Here is a 19926-nt window from a genome sequence, read left to right as displayed (position 1 = left end):
CACACAAGAGCCTTGTTTGGTTAGTGGTGTCTCTGTAGCACACAAGAGCCTTGCTTGGTTAGTGGTGTCTCTGTAGCACCAGCAAGAGCCTTGCTTGGTTAGTGGTGTCTCTGTAGCACACATGCGATTGAAGAGTTTTCTGAACAAATCACAACTGGATTAATGCTATCATTCTGCCAGGTTTTGGGGAATCTTTTCCATCAACCAGAAGATGGTTGTAATTTGCATCATCGCTAACAGCTGCACATAGTGGATCATTAGCATCATCCCTAATAGCTACACATAGTGGATCATTAGCATCATCGTTAATAGCTACACATAGTGGATCATTAGCATCATCGCTAACAGCTACACATAGTGGATCATTAGCATCATCGCTAATAGCTACTCATAGTGGATCATTAGCATCATCGCTAATAGCTACACATAGTGGATCATTAGCATCATTGCTAATAGCTACACATAGTGGATCATTAGCATCATCGCTAACAGCTACACATAGTGGATCATTAGCATCATCGCTAATAGCTACACATAGTGGATCATTAGCATCATCGCTAACAGCTACACATAGTGGATCATTAGCATCATCGCTAACAGCTACACATAGTGGATCATTAGCATCATCGCTAATAGCTACACATAGTGGATCATTAGCATCATCGCTAACAGCTACACATAGTGGATCATTAGCATCATCGCTAATAGCTACACATAGTGGATCATTAGCATCATCGCTAACAGCTACACATAGTGGATCATTAGCATCATCGCTAACAGCTACACATAGTGGATCATTAGCATCATCGCTAACAGCTACACATAGTGGTAGACAAATGCACTCAGACAGGGGCATTTCCTGGCTGTTTCCTCTTCAGAATGTTGAAGGAAAATACAAATCACTGAGGTGAATTTAACAACAGACTTGCAGGCAGTGGGTTCAGAATAACTGATGAGAAAAAAATGAATACAAATTATACCACCACCCAAAAGGGCACTTCAGAGACTGTAAGGGCAAAGGAGCATGTGCTCTACACAGGTAGAGTCCTATCTGTCCACCTATGGAGATTCCAGTCTGCGTTACCCACTCCAGTCAGCAGATGGCGAAGTGAGTTTTTCAGGTGATGCTTCTTGCGTGACGTATAATCTAGTGGACGGAACAGGAGGCTTCTTCAACAGCGACAAAAGGCTACTGATTTAACTAACGCGGTGGTTTGCTAGCAAACAAAACAGAATCATTGAAGCGTTTTAGACCAATTTGTTGTATATTACTCTTCGTGTTTTGAACATACTTCTGTTTACCTATCTACTAGCTCATTTCAACGTAATTTGCTTGTGAAATTAGCAACATTGATACAGCATTTGGCTAATCTCGCGGAGCATAAACTCACTAAGCAAGACGGAGAAAGAAGCTCTGGTGAAATTAGAGAAATAAGCTTTCAGAATGAAAAAGGAGGAAGAGGAGGCTATCACAGTGAAAGAAGAGGATGATATTACACTGAAAGAGGAAGATGGGAAAGAGGTTGTCAGAGTGGAAGAGGAGGTAGAAGTTTTCAGAATCATAAAGGAGGAAGATGAGAATGTAGTGAAAGAAGAGGAAGAGGAGGCTATCTCAATTAAAGAGGAAGACGTCTTGGGAGTGAAAAGGGAGGAGGAGGAGACTGAAGAACTGATTACCACCAGTGAGTACTGATTTAAAAACGGCCATATGCAGTTGTTGAACTAATGTGTGGTTTTAAAGTGGCATTCTACTGAAGTTCTACACTTGAATATGTTGTTCAGTACTGTAAGAATTGTTTAAGGGGCGATCTGCCATTGGTACATATATTCTGGGAACTTGTAATTAGATGTATTGTATTCTCCACGTGGTCTATATTAAAGTGCACTTTATCTAATATAACAGGATTTTAAAATTCAATACTGGTGCATCATTTTTACTTACAATATCAAACAGAAAATGAACCCATAAACAATATTTTATAAAATCATGATGAAAGTGGCCATTTTAGGCCCTTTTTAGACATATTCATGCCTCTTGTAAGACTCTGTGATTGCAATAGAAGATCATACGTTTACCATCTGTTTGATGTTCTCATTCACACAGGAGAGAGACATGACTATGGTGGATCCTCTGCGGAGCCTCAACAACATCCTGATGCTGACGAGGCAGAGAAGAGTCTCTCCAGATCAGAACACCAGATGGTACAGCTTGGTCTGGTCTACCATACAGCTTGCTCTATCTGGGTTTGGGCTGTGTTTCTGTAAAGCACTTTATGTCAACAGTGACATCAGCATCCATAATGATATGTGTCTGTGTCCCCTCTTTATGGTTACCAGGACAACGCTAGCCTGCCTCCCTCCTCCCTCCCGGAGTCCCCGTGTCGTGCCTCTCCCGGTAGCACCTTACTGCTGGGTATGAAGAGGTTGTCTGTGCTGCTGGTGGACTGCAGGAAAACAACGGGGCTGAGTGGAACTGTGAGAGGAGGAGAAGAGAAGAAAGGATCAGATTTGCCTCATCAAAGTAAGTGCTGTAGTTTAGTTTGAACAAATAAAATGATTACTAGCCTGTTCAACCTTTCTTTCGTGTCGTCTGAGATTCCCAAAGATTGGAAAGCAGCTACGGTCATCCCCCCTCTTCAAAGGGGGGGGGACACTCTTGACCCAAAATGCTACAGACCTATATCTATCCTACCCTGCCTTTCTAGGGTCTTCGAAAGCCAAGTCAACAAACGGATTGCCGACCATTTCGAATCCCACCATACCTTCTCCGCTATGCAATCTGGTTTCAGAGCTGGTCATGGGTGCACCTCAGCCACGCTCAAGGTCCTAAATGATATCTTAACCGCCATCGATAAGAAACAGTACTGGGCAGCCGTATTCATTAATCTGGCCAAGGCTTTCGACTCTGTCAATCACCACATCCTCATCTGCAGACTCGACAGCCTTGGTTTCTCAAATGATGGCCTCGTCTGGTTCACCAACTACTTCTGTGATAGAGTTCAGTGTGTCAAATCGGAGGGCCTTTTGTTCGGGCCTCTGGCAGTCTCTATGGGGGTGCCACAGGGTTAAATTCTTGGTACGACTCTCTTCTCTGTATACATCAATGATGTCGCTCTTGCTGCTGGTGAGTCTCTGATCCACCTCTACGCAGACGACACCATTCTGTATACTTCTGGCCCTTCTTTGGACACTGTGTTAACAACCCTCCAGACGAGCTTCAATGCCATACAACTCTCCTTCCGTGGCCTCCAATTGCTCTTAAATACAAGTAAAACTAAATGCATGCTCTTCAACCGATCGCTGCCTGTACCTGCCCGCCTGTCCAACATCACCACTCTGGATGGTTCTGATTTAGAATATGTGGACAACTATAAATACCTAGGTGTCTGGTTAGGCTGTAAACTCTCCTTCTAGACTCATATCAAACATCTCCAATCCAGAGTTAAATCTAGAATTGGCTTCCTATTTCGCAACAAATCATCCTTCACTCATGCTGCCAAACATACCCTTAAAACTGACCATCCTACCGATCCTCGACTTCGGCGATGTCATTTACAAAATAGCCTCCAATACCCTACTCAATAAATTCGATGCAGTCTATCACAGTGCCATCCGTTTTGTCACCAAAGCCCCATATACTACCCATCACTGCGACCTGTACACTCTCATTGGCTGGCCCTCGCTTCATACTCGTCGCCAAACCCACTGGCTCCAGGTCATCTATAAGACCCTGCTAGGTAAAGTCCCCCCTTATCTCAGCTCGCTTGTCACCATAGCAGCACGCGATCCAGCAGGTATATCTCTATGGTCACCCCCAAAATCAATTCTTCCTTTGGCCACCTCTCCTTCCAGTTCTCTGCTGCCAGTGACTGGAACGAACTACATAAATCTCTGAAACTGGAAACACTTATCTCCCTCACTAGCTTTAAGCACCAGCTGTCAGAGCAGCTCACAGATTACTGCACCTGTACATAGCTCATCTATAATTTAGCCCAAACAACTACCTCTCCCCCTATTGTATATTTATTTATTTTGCTCCTTTGCACCCCATTATTTCTACTTTGGCACATTCTTCCACTGCACATCAACCATTCCAGTGTTTTTACTTGCTATTTTGTATTTACTTTGCCACCATGGCCTTTTTTTGCCTTTACCTCCCTTATCTCACCTCATTTGCTCACATCGTATATAGACTTGTTTATACTGTATTATTAAAATCAAATCAAATGTATTTATATTAGCCCTTCGTACATCAGCTGATATCTCAAAGTGCTGTACAGAAACCCAGCCTAAAACCCCAAACAGCAAGCAATGCAGGTGTAGAAGCACGGTGGCTAGGAAAAACTCCCTAGAAAGGCCAAAACCTAGGAAGAAACCTAGAGAGGAACCAGGCTATGTGGGGTGGCCAGTCCTCTTCTGGCTGTGCCGGGTGGAGATTATAACAGAACATGGCCAAGATGTTCAAATGTTCATAAATGACCAGCATGGTCGAATAATAATAAGGCAGAACAGTTGAAACTGGAGCAGCAGCACAGTCAGGTGGACTGGGGACAGCAAGGAGTCATCATGTCAGGTAGTCCTGGGGCACGGTCCTAGGGCTCAGGTCCTCCGAGAGAGAAAGAAAGAGAGAATTAGAGAGAGCATATGTGGGGTGGCCAGTCCTCTTCTGGCTGTGCCGGGTGGAGATTATAACAGAACATGGCCAAGATATTCATTTGACATTACATTTGAGTAATTTAGCAGACGCTCTTATCCAGAGCGACTTACAAATTGGTGCATTCACCTTATGACATCCAGTGGAGCAGCCACTTTACAATAGTGCATCTAAATCTTTTAAGGGGGGGGGTGAGAAGGATTACTTTATCCTATCCTAGGTATTCCTTAAAGAGGTGGGGTTTCAGGTGTCTCCGGAAGGTGGTGATTGACTCCGCTGTCCTGGCGTCGTGAGGGAGTTTGTTCCACCATTGGGGGGCCAGAGCAGCGAACAGTTTTGACTGGGCTGAGCGGGAACTGTACTTCCTCAGTGGTAGGGAGGCGAGCAGGCCAGAGGTGGATGAACGCAGTGCCCTTGTTTGGGTGTAGGGCCTGATCAGAGCCTGGAGGTACTGAGGTGCCGTTCCCCTCACAGCTCCGTAGGCAAGCACCATGGTCTTGTAGCGGATGCGAGCTTCAACTGGAAGCCAGTGGAGAGAGCGGAGGAGCGGGGTGACGTGAGAGAACTTGGGAAGGTTGAACACCAGACGGGCTGCGGCGTTCTGGATGAGTTGTAGGGGTTTAATGGCACAGGCAGGGAGCCCAGCCAACAGCGAGTTGCAGTAATCCAGACGGGAGATGACAAGTGCCTGGATTAGGACCTGCGCCGCTTCCTGTGTGAGGCAGGGTCGTACTCTGCGGATGTTGTAGAGCATGAACCTACAGGAACGGGCCACCGCCTTGATGTTAGTTGAGAACGACAGGGTGTTGTCCAGGATCACGCCAAGGTTCTTAGCGCTCTGGGAGGAGGACACAGTGGAGTTGTCAACCGTGATGGCGAGATCATGGAACGGGCAGTCCTTCCCCGGGAGGAAGAGCAGCTCCGTCTTGCCGAGGTTCAGCTTGTGGTGATCCGTCATCCACACTGATATGTCTGCCAGACATGCAGAGATGCGATTCGCCACCTGGTCATCAGAAGGGGGAAAGGAGAAGATTAATTGTGTGTCGTCTGCATAGCAACCAACCCTATATTCAAATGTTCATAAATGACCAGCATGGTCGAAATAATAGTAAGGCAGAACAGTTGAAACTGGAGCAGCAGCATGTTATTGACTGTATGTTTGTTTTACTCCATGTGTAACTCTGTGTTGTTGTATGTGTCGAACTGCGCTGCTTTATCTTGGCCAGGTCGCAGTTGTAAAGGAGAACTTGTTCTAAACTTGCCTACCTGGTTAAATAAAGGTGTTCTTAACTTGCCTACCTGGTTAAATAAAGGTGTTCTCAACTGGCCTACCTGGTTAAATAAAGGTGTTCTCAACTGGCCTACCTGGTTAAATAAAGGTGTTCTCAACTGGCCTACCTGGTTAAATAAAGGTGTTCTCAACTGGCCTACCTGGTTAAATAAAGGTGAAATAAATATACGTAAAAAAAAAAAGATCTTCCCACTGGTATCTGTTACCAGGACAACTAGCAGAGTTCTGTTAGTTGACATGAAGATGACTGGTATCTGTTTCCAGGACAACTAGCAGAGTTCTGTTAGTTGACAGGAAGATAGACTGGTATCTGTTACCAGGACAACTAGCATAGTTCTGTTAGTTGACAGGAAGATAGACTGGTATCTGTTACCAGGACAACCAGCAGAGTTCTGTTAGTTGACAAGAAGCTAGACTGAGAGAAACCAATTGACCATATTAAACCTTGATGAAAGTTAGCTCTAGAGATGCATGTTTTACATAAACTGTTCCTAAAAACATGATGGATGTTACATTGTCTGTCTCAGTCAACCCCCCATATCTTTACAAGACTCTAGAACTAAACTCCAGACACTCCAATGTGGTCTGTATTGCTTCATTAACGTCTGATCTACAGAACTTGTTAAAGATGGCAAATATGTATTTAGAAAAAAGCTCTCTAAACCTTTTCTAAAAGCCATGAAATATGATTAAATGAAAAGCAATTTTTGTGAGACTTGTTCTTCGTCTCTGTAATGGATCAAATGTATTAAATTTTTAACAGGTCAAATGAAGCCTGAACTCCAACATATAGACCTTAAAGAGCATGGTTTAATATATATACTATATATACCTTAAAGAGCATGGTTTAATATATATATACTATACAGACCTTAAAGAACATGGTTTAATATATATACTATACAGACCTTAAAGAACATGGTTTAATATATATGTACTATACAGACCTTAAAGAGCATGGTTTAATATATATACTATACAGACCTTAAAGAACATGGTTTAATATATATACTATACAGACCTTAAAGAACATGGTTTAATATATATATACTATATAGACCTTAAAGAACATGGTTTAATATATATATACTATATAGACCTTAAAGAACATGGTTTAATATATATACTATACAGACCTTAAAGAACATGGTTTAATATATATATACTATATAGACCTTAAAGAACATGGTTTAATATATATATATATACTATATAGACCTTAAAGAACATGGTTTAATATATATATACTATATAGACCTTAAAGAACATGGTTTAATATATATATACTATATAGACCTTAAAGAACATGGTTTAATATATATACTATATAGACCTTAAAGAGCATGGTTTAATATATATATACTATACAGACCTTAAAGAACATGGTTTAATATATATACTATATAGACCTTAAAGAACATGGTTTAATATATATACTATACAGACCTTAAAGAACATGGTTTAATATATATACTATATAGACCTTAAAGAACATGGTTTAATATATATACTATACAGACCTTAAAGAGCATGGTTTAATATATATACTATATAGACCTTAAAGAGCATGGTTTAATATATATATACTATATAGACCTTAAAGAACATGGTTTAATATATATACTATATAGACCTTAAAGAACATGGTTTAATATATATATACAGACCTTAAAGAGCATGGTTTAATATATATATACTATACAGACCTTAAAGAACATGGTTTAATATATATACTATATAGACCTTAAAGAACATGGTTTAATATATATACTATATAGACCTTAAAGAACATGGTTTAATATATATACTATATAGACCTTAAAGAACATGGTTTAATATATATATACTATATAGACCTTAAAGAACATGGTTTAATATATATATACTATATAGACCTTAAAGAACATGGTTTAATATATATACTATACAGACCTTAATGAACATGGTTTAATATATATATACTATATAGACCTTAAAGAACATGGTTTAATATATATATACTATATAGACCTTAAAGAACATGGTTTAATATATATATACTATATAGACCTTAAAGAACATGGTTTAATATATATACTATATAGACCTTAAAGAACATGGTTTAATATATATATACTATATAGACCTTAAAGAACATGGTTTAATATATATATACTATATAGACCTTAAAGAACATGGTTTAATATATATACTATATAGACCTTAAAGAGCATGGTTTAATATATATATACTATACAGACCTTAAAGAACATGGTTTAATATATATATATACTATATAGACCTTAAAGAACATGGTTTAATATATATATACTATACAGACCTTAAAGAACATGGTTTAATATATATACTATATATACTATATAGACCTTAAAGAGCATGGTTTAATATATATATACTATATAGACCTTAAAGAACATGGTTTAATATATATATACTATATAGACCTTAAAGAACATGGTTTAATATATATATACTATATAGACCTTAAAGAACATGGTTTAATATATATACTATACAGACCTTAAAGAACATGGTTTAATATATATATACTATATAGACCTTAAAGAACATGGTTTAATATATATATACTATATAGACCTTAAAGAACATGGTTTAATATATATACTATATAGACCTTAAAGAACATGGTTTAATATATATATACTATATAGACCTTAAAGAACATGGTTTAATATATATATACTATACAGACCTTAAAGAACATGGTTTAATATATATACTATATAGACCTTAAAGAACATGGTTTAATATATATACTATACAGACCTTAAAGAACATGGTTTAATATATATACTATATAGACCTTAAAGAACATGGTTTAATATATATACTATACAGACCTTAAAGAGCATGGTTTAATATATATACTATATAGACCTTAAAGAGCATGGTTTAATATATATATACTATATAGACCTTAAAGAACATGGTTTAATATATATATTTAAAGAGCATGGTTTAATATATATACTATATAGACCTTAAAGAACATGGTTTAATATATATACTATATAGACCTTAAAGAAGCATGGTTTAATATATATACTATATAGACCTTAAAGAGCATGGTTTAATATATATATACTATATAGACCTTAAAGAGCATGGTTTAATATATATATACTATATAGACCTTAAAGAACATGGTTTAATATATATACTATATAGACCTTAAAGAACATGGTTTAATATATATACTATACAGACCTTAAAGAACATGGTTTAATATATATATACTATATAGACCTTAAAGAACATGGTTTAATATATATATACTATATAGACCTTAAAGAACATGGTTTAATATATATACTATACAGACCTTAAAGAACATGGTTTAATATATATATACTATATAGACCTTAAAGAACATGGTTTAATATATATATACTATATAGACCTTAAAGAACATGGTTTAATATATATATACTATATAGACCTTAAAGAACATGGTTTAATATATATATACTATATAGACCTTAAAGAACATGGTTTAATATATATACTATATAGACCTTAAAGAGCATGGTTTAATATATATATACTATATAGACCTTAAAGAACATGGTTTAATATATATATACTATACAGACCTTAAAGAGCATGGTTTAATATATATATACTATATAGACCTTAAAGAACATGGTTTAATATATATACTATATAGACCTTAAAGAACATGGTTTAATATATATACTATATAGACCTTAAAGAACATGGTTTAATATATATATACTATATAGACCTTAAAGAACATGGTTTAATATATATATACTATACAGACCTTAATGAACATGGTTTAATATATATACTATATAGACCTTAAAGAGCATGGTTTAATATATATATACTATACAGACCTTAACAGAACATGGTTTAATATATATATACTATATAGACCTTAAAGAACATGGTTTAATATATATATACTATATAGACCTTAAAGAGCATGGTTTAATATATATACTATATAGACCTTAAAGAGCATGGTTTAATATATATATACTATACAGACCTTACAGAACATGGTTTAATATATATACTATACAGACCTTAAAGAACATGGTTTAATATATATACTATACAGACCTTAAAGAACATGGTTTAATATATATACTATACAGACCTTAAAGAACATGGTTTAATATATATACTATATAGACCTTAAAGAGCATGGTTTAATATATATACTATATTGACCTTAAAGAGCATGGTTTAATATATATATACTATATAGACCTTAAAGAACATGGTTTAATATATATACTATATAGACCTTAAAGAACATGGTTTAATATATATACTATATAGACCTTAAAGAACATGGTTTAATATATATATACTATACAGACCTTAAAGAGCATGGTTTAATATATATATACTATATAGACCTTAAAGAACATGGTTTAATATATATACTATATAGACCTTAAAGAGCATGGTTTAATATATATACTATATAGACCTTAAAGAGCATGGTTTAATATATATATACTATATAGACCTTAAAGAACATGGTTTAATATATATACTATATAGACCTTAAAGAACATGGTTTAATATATATATACTATATAGACCTTAAAGAACATGCTTTAATATATATACTATATAGACCTTAAAGAGCATGGTTTAATATATATATATACTATACAGACCTTAAAGAGCATGGTTTAATATATATATACTATATAGACCTTAAAGAACATGGTTTAATATATATACTATATAGACCTTAAAGAACATGGTTTAATATATATACTATATAGACCTTAAAGAACATGGTTTAATATATATATACTATACAGACTTTAACAGAACATGGTTTAATATATATATACTATATAGACCTTAAAGAACATGGTTTAATATATATATACTATATAGACCTTAAAGAACATGGTTTAATATATATATACTATACAGACCTTAAAGAGCATGGTTTAATATATATACTATATAGACCTTAAAGAACATGGTTTAATATATATACTATATAGACCTTAAAGAGCATGGTTTAATATATATATACTATACAGACCTTAACAGAACATGGTTTAATATATATATACTATATAGACCTTAAAGAACATGGTTTAATATATATATACTATATAGACCTTAAAGAGCATGGTTTAATATATATACTATATAGACCTTAAAGAGCATGGTTTAATATATATATACTATACAGACCTTACAGAACATGGTTTAATATATATACTATACAGACCTTAAAGAACATGGTTTAATATATATACTATACAGACCTTAAAGAACATGGTTTAATATATATACTATACAGACCTTAAAGAACATGGTTTAATATATATACTATATAGACCTTAAAGAACATGGTTTAATATATATACTATATAGACCTTAAAGAACATGGTTTAATATATATATACTATATAGACATTAAAGAACATGGTTTAATATATATATACTATATAGACCTTAAAGAACATGGTTTAATATATATACTATATAGACCATAAAGAACATGGTTTAATATATATACTATATAGACCTTAAAGAACATGGTTTAATATATATACTATATAGACCTTAAAGAGCATGGTTTAATATATATACTATATAGACCTTAAAGAACATGGTTTAATATATATATATACTATATAGACCTTAAAGAACATGGTTTAATATATATACTATATAGACCTTAAAGAACATGGTTTAATATATATATACTATATAGACCTTAAAGAACATGGTTTAATATATATATACTATATAGACCTTAAAGAACATGGTTTAATATCTATACTATATAGACCTTAAAGAGCATGGTTTAATATATATATACTATACAGACCTTAAAGAACATGGTTTAATATATATACTATATAGACCTTAAAGAACATGGTTTAATATATATACTATACAGACCTTAAAGAGCATGGTTTAATATATATACTATATAGACCTTAAAGAGCATGGTTTAATATATATATACTATATAGACCTTAAAGAACATGGTTTAATATATATACTATACAGACCTTAAAGAGCATGGTTTAATATATATACTATATAGACCTTAAAGAGCATGGTTTAATATATATATACTATATAGACCTTAAAGAGCATGGTTTAATATATATATACTATACAGACCTTAAAGAACATGGTTTAATATATATATACTATATAGACCTTAAAGAACATGGTTTAATATATATACTATATAGACCTTAAAGAACATGGTTTAATATATATACTATACAGACCTTAAAGAACATGGTTTAATATATATATACTATATAGACCTTAAAGAACATGGTTTAATATATATACTATATAGACCTTAAAGAGCATGGTTTAATATATATATACTATACAGACCTTAAAGAACATGGTTTAATATATATACTATATAGACCTTAAAGAACATGGTTTAATATATATACTATACAGACCTTAAAGAACATGGTTTAATATATATACTATATAGACCTTAAAGAACATGGTTTAATATATATACTATACAGACCTTAAAGAGCATGGTTTAATATATATACTATATAGACCTTAAAGAGCATGGTTTAATATATATATACTATATAGACCTTAAAGAACATGGTTTAATATATATATACTATACAGACCTTAAAGAGCATGGTTTAATATATATATACTATATAGACCTTAAAGAACATGGTTTAATATATATACTATATAGACCTTAAAGAGCATGGTTTAATATATATACTATATAGACCTTAAAGAACATGGTTTAATATATATACTATACAGACCTTAAAGAGCATGGTTTAATATATATACTATATAGACCTTAAAGAGCATGGTTTAATATATATATACTATATAGACCTTAAAGAACATGGTTTAATATATATACTATATAGACCTTAAAGAACATGGTTTAATATATATATACTATATAGACCTTAAAGAACATGGTTTAATATATATATACTATATAGACCTTAAAGAACATGGTTTAATATATATACTATATAGACCTTAAAGAACATGGTTTAATATATATACTATACAGACCTTAAAGAACATGGTTTAATATATATACTATATAGACCTTAAAGAACATGGTTTAATATATATACTATACAGAAATGACTCCCTTTATTTGTTCATGTGTAAATGACGTCAGTGTGGTGCTAACAGTTTAGCTTCCTCGAGTGTCCCTGGATGTCTCCATCTGTGACGTTTCAAGCTAACATTCTCTGTTTCACGGAAACATGGTTCACTCGGGATACGTTATCAGAGTCGGTACAGCCACCTGGTTTCTTCACGCATCGCGCCGACAGGAACAAACATCTCTCTGGTAGGAAGAAGGGCGGGGTGTATATGCCTTATGATTAATGAGACGTGGTGTCGTCATAACGACATACAGGAAGTCAAGTCCTTTTGTTCACCTGATCTACAATTCCGTACAATCAAAATGCCGATCACGTTATCTACCAAGAGAATTCTCTTCAATTATAATCACAGCCATGTATATCGCCCCAAGCAGACACCAAGCAGACACCTCGACGGCCCTGAACGAACTTCATTGGACTCTAAACTGGAAACCACATATCCTGAGGCTGCATTTATTGTAGCTGAGGATTTTAACAAGGCTAATCTGAAAACAAGGCTCCCTTAATTTTATCAGCATATCGAATGCGTGACCCGGGCTGGCAAAACCCTGGACCCTTTCGGCAAATCTGACCACGACTCCATTTTGTTGCTCCCAGCCTATAGACTTGCATCCTGTAGCAGTAATTCCAAAATGCGCTACCCAGGCGGAAAAAAATCCTGGATCATTGTTACTCTAACTTCCACGACGCATACAAAGCCCCATCCGCCTTTCGGCAAATCTGACCACGACTCCATTTTGTTGCTCCCAGCCTATAGACAGAAACTAAAACGGGATACGCCCGTGCTCATGTCTGTCCAACCAATCTGATTCCACGCTTCAAGATTCTTCGATCACGTGGACTGGGATATGTTCCGGATAGCGTCAAACAGTAACATTGATGTATATGCTGATTCGGCAAGCGAGTTTATTAGCAAGTGCATCGGTGATGTTTTACCCACGGCGATTATTAAAACCTTCCCCAACCAGAAACCGTGGATTGATGGCAGCATTCACGCACAACTGAAAGCGAACCACTGCTTTTAATGAGGGCAAGGTGACCGGAAACAAACAGTGTAGCTATTCCCTCCGCAACACAATCAAACAAGCTAAGCGTCAGTTTAGAGACAAATAAGTCGCAATTCAACGGCTCAGACACAAGACATATGTGGCAGGGTCTACAGTCAATCACGGACTACGAAAAGAAAACCAGCCCCGTTGCGGACCCCGATGTCTTGATCCCAGACAAACTAAACAACTTCTTTGCTCACTTTGAGGACAATACAGTGCCATCGACACGGCCCGCTACCAAAACCAAACCTGCGGGCTCTCCTTCACCGCAGGCAACGTGAGTAAAACATTTAAACATGTTAATCCTCGCAAGGCTGCCGGCCCAGACGGCATCCCTAGCCGCGTCCTCAGAGCATGCGCAGACCAGCCGGTGTGTTTACGGACATATTCAATCAATCCCTATTCCAGTCTGCTGTTCCTACATGCTTCAAGAGGGCCACCATTGCTCCTGTTCCCAAGAAAGCTAAGGTAATTGAGCTAAATGACTATCGCCCTGTAGCACTCACTTCCGTCATCATGAAGTGCTTTGAGAGGATCGTATCACCTCCACCCTACCTGACACCCTAGACCCACTCCAATTTGCTTAAAGCCCCAATAGATCCACAGATGATGTAATCGCCACCATACTGCACTATTCCATCTGGACAAGAGGAATACCTATGTGAGAATGCTGTTCATCGACTACAGCTCAGCATTTAACACCATAGTACCTCAACTCGTCATTAAGCCTGAGACCCTGCATCTTCACCCTGCCCTGTGCAACTGGGTCCTGGACTTTCTGACGGGACGCCCCAAGTGGTGAGGGTAGGAACCAACATCTCCACTCCGCTGATCCTCAACACTGGGGCCCCACAAGAGTGTGTTCTCCAGCCCTCTCCTGTACTCCTTGTTCACCTATGACTGCGTGGCCATGCACACCTCCAACTCAATCATCAAATTTGCAGACGACACTACAGTGGTAAGCTTGATGATTACCAACAACGACGAATTTGCCTACAGCGAGGAGGTGAGGGCCCTCGGAGTGTGGTGTCAGGAAAATGACCTCACTCAACGTCAACAAAACAAAGGAGATGATCGTGGACTTTAGGAAATAGCAGAGGGAGCACCCCCCTATCCACATCGACGGGACAGTAGTGAAATGGTCCACCCACACAGACAGAGTGGTGAAGAAGGCGTAACAGCGCTTCTTCAACCTCAGGAGGCTGAAGAAATCGGCTCACTCACAAACTTTACAGATGCACAATCGAGAACATCCTGTCGGGCTGTATCACTGCCTGGTACGGCAACTGCTCCGCCCACAACCGTAAGGCTCTCCAGAGGGTGATGAGGTCTGCACAACGCATCACTGGGGGCAAACTACCTGCCCTCCAGGACACCTATACCACCCGATGTCACAGGAAGGCCAAAACGATTTGTTAGCTAGATTACTTGTTGGTTATTACTGCATTGTCGGAACTAGAAGCACAAGCATTTCGCTACACTCGCATTAACATCTACTAACCATGTGTATGTGACAAATCAAATTGGATTTGATTTGATAGCTGTGGAGTTTACGGAACGTTCTCACCTCCGTTACACATGTTCAGGTTGACTTTCCCACGGAATCAACCATATACACTACCAGTCAACAGTTAGGACAACTACTCATTCAAGGGTTTTTCTTTATTTGTACTAATTTCTACATTGTAGAATAGTAGTGAAGACATCAAAGCTATAAAATATCACATATGAAATCATATAGTAACCAAAAAAGGGTTAACCTCTTCAACCTATGGGGGCGCTATGTCATTATTGGATAAAAAAACGTGCCCACGTTTTACCTGCAATATTTTGTCACGAAAAGATGCTCCGACTATGCATATAATTGGCAGCTTTGGAAAGAAAACACTCTGACGTTTTCAAAACTGCAAAGATATTATCTGTGAGTGCCACAGAACTCATGCTACAGGCGAAACCAAGATGAAACCTCAAACAGGAAATGAGCAGAATTTTTGAGGCTCTGTTTCCCATCGACTCCTTATATGGCTGTAAATGTGTGATGAATGAACCTAAGCTCTCTGCTGTTCGTCCAAGATGTCTGCAGCATTGTGACGTATTTGTAGGCATATCATTGGAAGATTGGCCATAAGAGACTACATTTGCCAGGGGTCCGCCCGGTGTCCTTTGTCTAAATTGTTGCGTAATCTTCAGCTGCATGCATTTTGCCATGCGATTCAGAGGGGAAAGGACACTTCCACGAACCATATATCATCGAAGATATATTTGAAAAACACCTTGAGGATTGGTTCTAAACAACGTTTGCCATGTTTCAGTCGATATTATGGAGTTAATTTGGAAAAAAGTTCAGCGTTTGGATAACTGAATTTTCGTTTTTTTTTGGTAGCCAAACGTGACGCACCAAACGGACCGATTTCTCCTGCACAAATAATCTTTCAGGAAAACTGAACATTTGCTATCTAACTGAGTCTCCTCATTGAAAACATCCGAAGTTCTTCAAAGGTAAAAGATTTATTTGAATGTTTTTCTGGTTTTTGTGAAAATGTTGCCTGCTGATGCTAACGCTAAATGCTAAATGCTAGTTTTGCTATGGTTGAGAAGCATATTTTTGAAAATCTGAGATGACAGTGTTGTTAACAAAAGGCTAAGCTTGAGAGCTAGCATATTGATTTAATTTCATTTGCGTATTTCATGAATAGTTAACGTTGTGTTATGCTAATGAGCTTGATAGATTTACACAATCCTGGATACAGTTTTTTGTAGCTAAACGTGAGCACAAAATGGGCGATTTCTCCTAAACAAATAATCTTTCAGGAAAAACTGAACATTTGCTATCTAACTGAGAGTCTCCTCATTGAAAACATCCAAAGTTCTTCAAAGGTAAATGATTTTATTTGAATGGTTTTCTGGTTTTTGTGAAAATGTTGCCTGCTGAATGCTAACACTAAATGCTACTGCAAGCTATCAATAGCTATCAATACTGTTACACAAATGCTAGTTTTGCTATGGTTGAGAAGCATATTTTTTGAACTTCTGAGATGACAGTGTTGTTAACAAAAGGCTAAGCTTGAGAGCTAGCATATTGATTTCATTTCATTTGTGATTTTCATGAATAGTTAACGTTGCGTTATGGCCAAATGAGCTTGATTTTTTGTATTCATCCCGGATCCGGGATGGCTTGCCCAAAATGTTAAGTGAATCTTCAAAGTAGCCACCGTTTGCCTACAGATTCTGGTTTTGATACCCAGAGGTCGCAGCCGGCCACAACTGGGAGAACCAATTGGCCCAGCGTCATCCGGGTTGGGGGAGGGTTTGGCCGGGGAAGGTTTGGCCGGTCAGGATGTCCTTGTCCCATCGTGCTCTCCTGTGGCGGGCCGGGCTAATGCACGCTGACACAGTCGCCAGGTGTAAGGTATTTCCTCCGACACATAAGTGCGGCTGGCTTCTGGGTTAATTGTGCATCGTGTCAAGATGCATTGCGGTTGTGTTTCGGAGGACGCATGACGTTCGCCTCTCCCGAGTCCGTACGGGAGTTGTAGCGATGAGACTAACTACCAATTGATGAAAATAAAAAATATAAATATAATAATCCTTTAAAAAAAATCTGCCCCAAATATTTATTTATTTTTATTTTACCCAAAATACCATTTCATTAGTGATTAGTCAAAATCAAAAAATGTGCCATTTCAACATCATGTGTCAAACCCTTGAGAAACGGGAGATGTTATAGAGGTGCTTTGTGTCTCCAATGAAAAAAATATATATATTGTTTTTGACAAAATTACTTATTTTAGGTTTAAGGAAGTGTGTAGGTCTCATTCTGTATCATACAGCTATGAAGGTTATATATTTACAACCACCTGCTTGATAGGAATCCAGTGACGTCTGTGTCTTCAGTGTCATAGAACTGTTTATTTATTTGTGTTCTGACTTCTAAAACAGAATGAATAAATAAGAATATGAATATGAATATAAGTAAGTAAACATATTACCAGGAAGCTCTACAACATTTGTTTTAAAATCACACCAAGATTGTTTTAAATGATGAAATGTTTGAAAACTGGCGTCAGGGTTATTGAGGGATCTGATTTGGATTAAACCTCATAGCAAGGCAGTTTTATCATGTGGAGATTTAATTCTGTTCTCTCTTTAAATAAACACTGTCTTTGGCAGGAGGAAAACCAAACTTGGAGGAACCAGAGACGTCCAAACCAGCAAGTCAACACCTCTGCTCCCAGATTGGAAAGAGTTTTGCCAAGTTAGGAAGCCTGAAAAGACATGAGAAGAGTCTCACAGGGGAAAAGCCTTACCACTGCTCCCAGTGTGGAAAGTGTTTTAGACAGCAAGGAAGCCTGAAAGCTCATGGAGGATACACACAGGGAGAAGCCTTTCCACTGCTCCCATTGTGGAAAGTTTGGTTTTAGAAATCTGCAAGGAAGCCTGAGACCACACAGGGGAGAAGCCTTACCACTGCTCCCATTGTGGAAAGAGTTTTAACAGGTTAGGGAGGCCTAATAACTCATGAGCGAATACACACAGGGGAGAAGCCATACCATTGCGCCCAGTGTGGAAAGAGTTTTGCTCGTTAGGAAACCTGAAAGTCATGAGCGATTACACACAGGTGAGAAGCCATACCATTGCACCCATTGTGGAAAGAGTTTTCGCATGTTAGGAAACCTGCAATCTCATCTGCGAATACACACTGGGAGAAGCCATACCATTGTGCCCAGTGTGGAAAGAGTTTTAGCCATGTTAGGAAACATGAAAGCTCATGAGCAAATACACACAGGGGATAAGCCTTACCACTGCTCCTGTGTGGATCTAGGTTTACCAGGTTAGGAAGCCTAAAAGACATGTGGACACACACCAAAGCCTTTCCATTGCGCCCAGTGTGGAATGAGTTTTAACCATTTAGGAAACCTGAAAAGAAACGAGAGAATACACACAGGAGATGAAGCCTAGTGTGGAAAGAGTTTTAGCTTGATAGGAAACGTGAAATATCATGATCTAAATACACCCATGGGAGAAGCAATTACAAATGTCACTTATAAGGCAGGTGAGGATCCACACAGAGAAAAATTACTTCTCCTACTGTGTAAATTGATATTTCACATAACATTGACTTAAAATTCATCAGAGAACATACAACACAGTGCTATCCCGTTGTCTTATATTGTTGACTGTGTTTAATTGTTTATATCAGATGAATTTGAATTGTACAAAGCTATATACTCTAAAATATATTTGTATGTTTTTATTAGAAAATAAAACTGAATATGGAGTCTGTCAGTTTGAATATAGAGTAGATCAGATTCCATGTGTTTAAATGGTCCTTTTTTAAAAGTCTGACATTGTGTGTTTATCTGGGTCATTCCTCCAGCACCATTGATAATCAGAATAAGACCTTCAAATAATATCATCATGTCACCAGAACAACAGGCATTTACAAGCCTCCCACTGTATATAGCCTCCACATTGACTCTGTACTGGTACCCCCTGTATATAGCCTCCACATTGACTCTGTACTGGTACCCCCTGTATATAGCCTCCACATTGACTCTGTACTGGTACCCCATGTATATAGCCTCCACATTGACTCTGTACTAGTACCCCCTGTATATAGCCTCCACATTAACTCTGTACTGGTACCTCCTGTATATAGCCTCCACATTGACTCTGTACTGGTACCCCCTGTATATAGCCTCCACATTGACTCTGTACTGGTACCCCCTGTATATAGCCTCCACATTGACTCTGTACTGGTAC

The 19926-nt window shown here is 37.0% G+C and overlaps 1 protein-coding gene across 1 annotated transcript; it reads left to right on the top strand.

Annotated features, from left to right (window-relative positions):
• Window positions 1–1108: 1108 nt before the first annotated feature.
• On the top strand, window positions 1109–18572 carry LOC135567651 (zinc finger and SCAN domain-containing protein 21-like; the record flags this gene model as incomplete). Its single annotated transcript, XM_065014952.1, has 4 exons — window positions 1109–1682; window positions 2105–2202; window positions 2338–2521; window positions 18334–18572. Coding segments are annotated over exons 1-4 (759 nt in total), but the record flags the coding sequence as incomplete, so codon positions are not given.
• Window positions 18573–19926: the final 1354 nt, after the last annotated feature.

The sequence above is a fragment of the Oncorhynchus nerka genome, unplaced genomic scaffold, assembly GCF_034236695.1.
Source record: "Oncorhynchus nerka isolate Pitt River unplaced genomic scaffold, Oner_Uvic_2.0 unplaced_scaffold_1889, whole genome shotgun sequence".
Taxonomy (NCBI): Eukaryota; Metazoa; Chordata; class Actinopteri; order Salmoniformes; family Salmonidae; genus Oncorhynchus; species Oncorhynchus nerka.
Note: the sequence above shows the minus strand (reverse complement) of the source record. Positions and strands in the feature narration are given on the sequence as shown.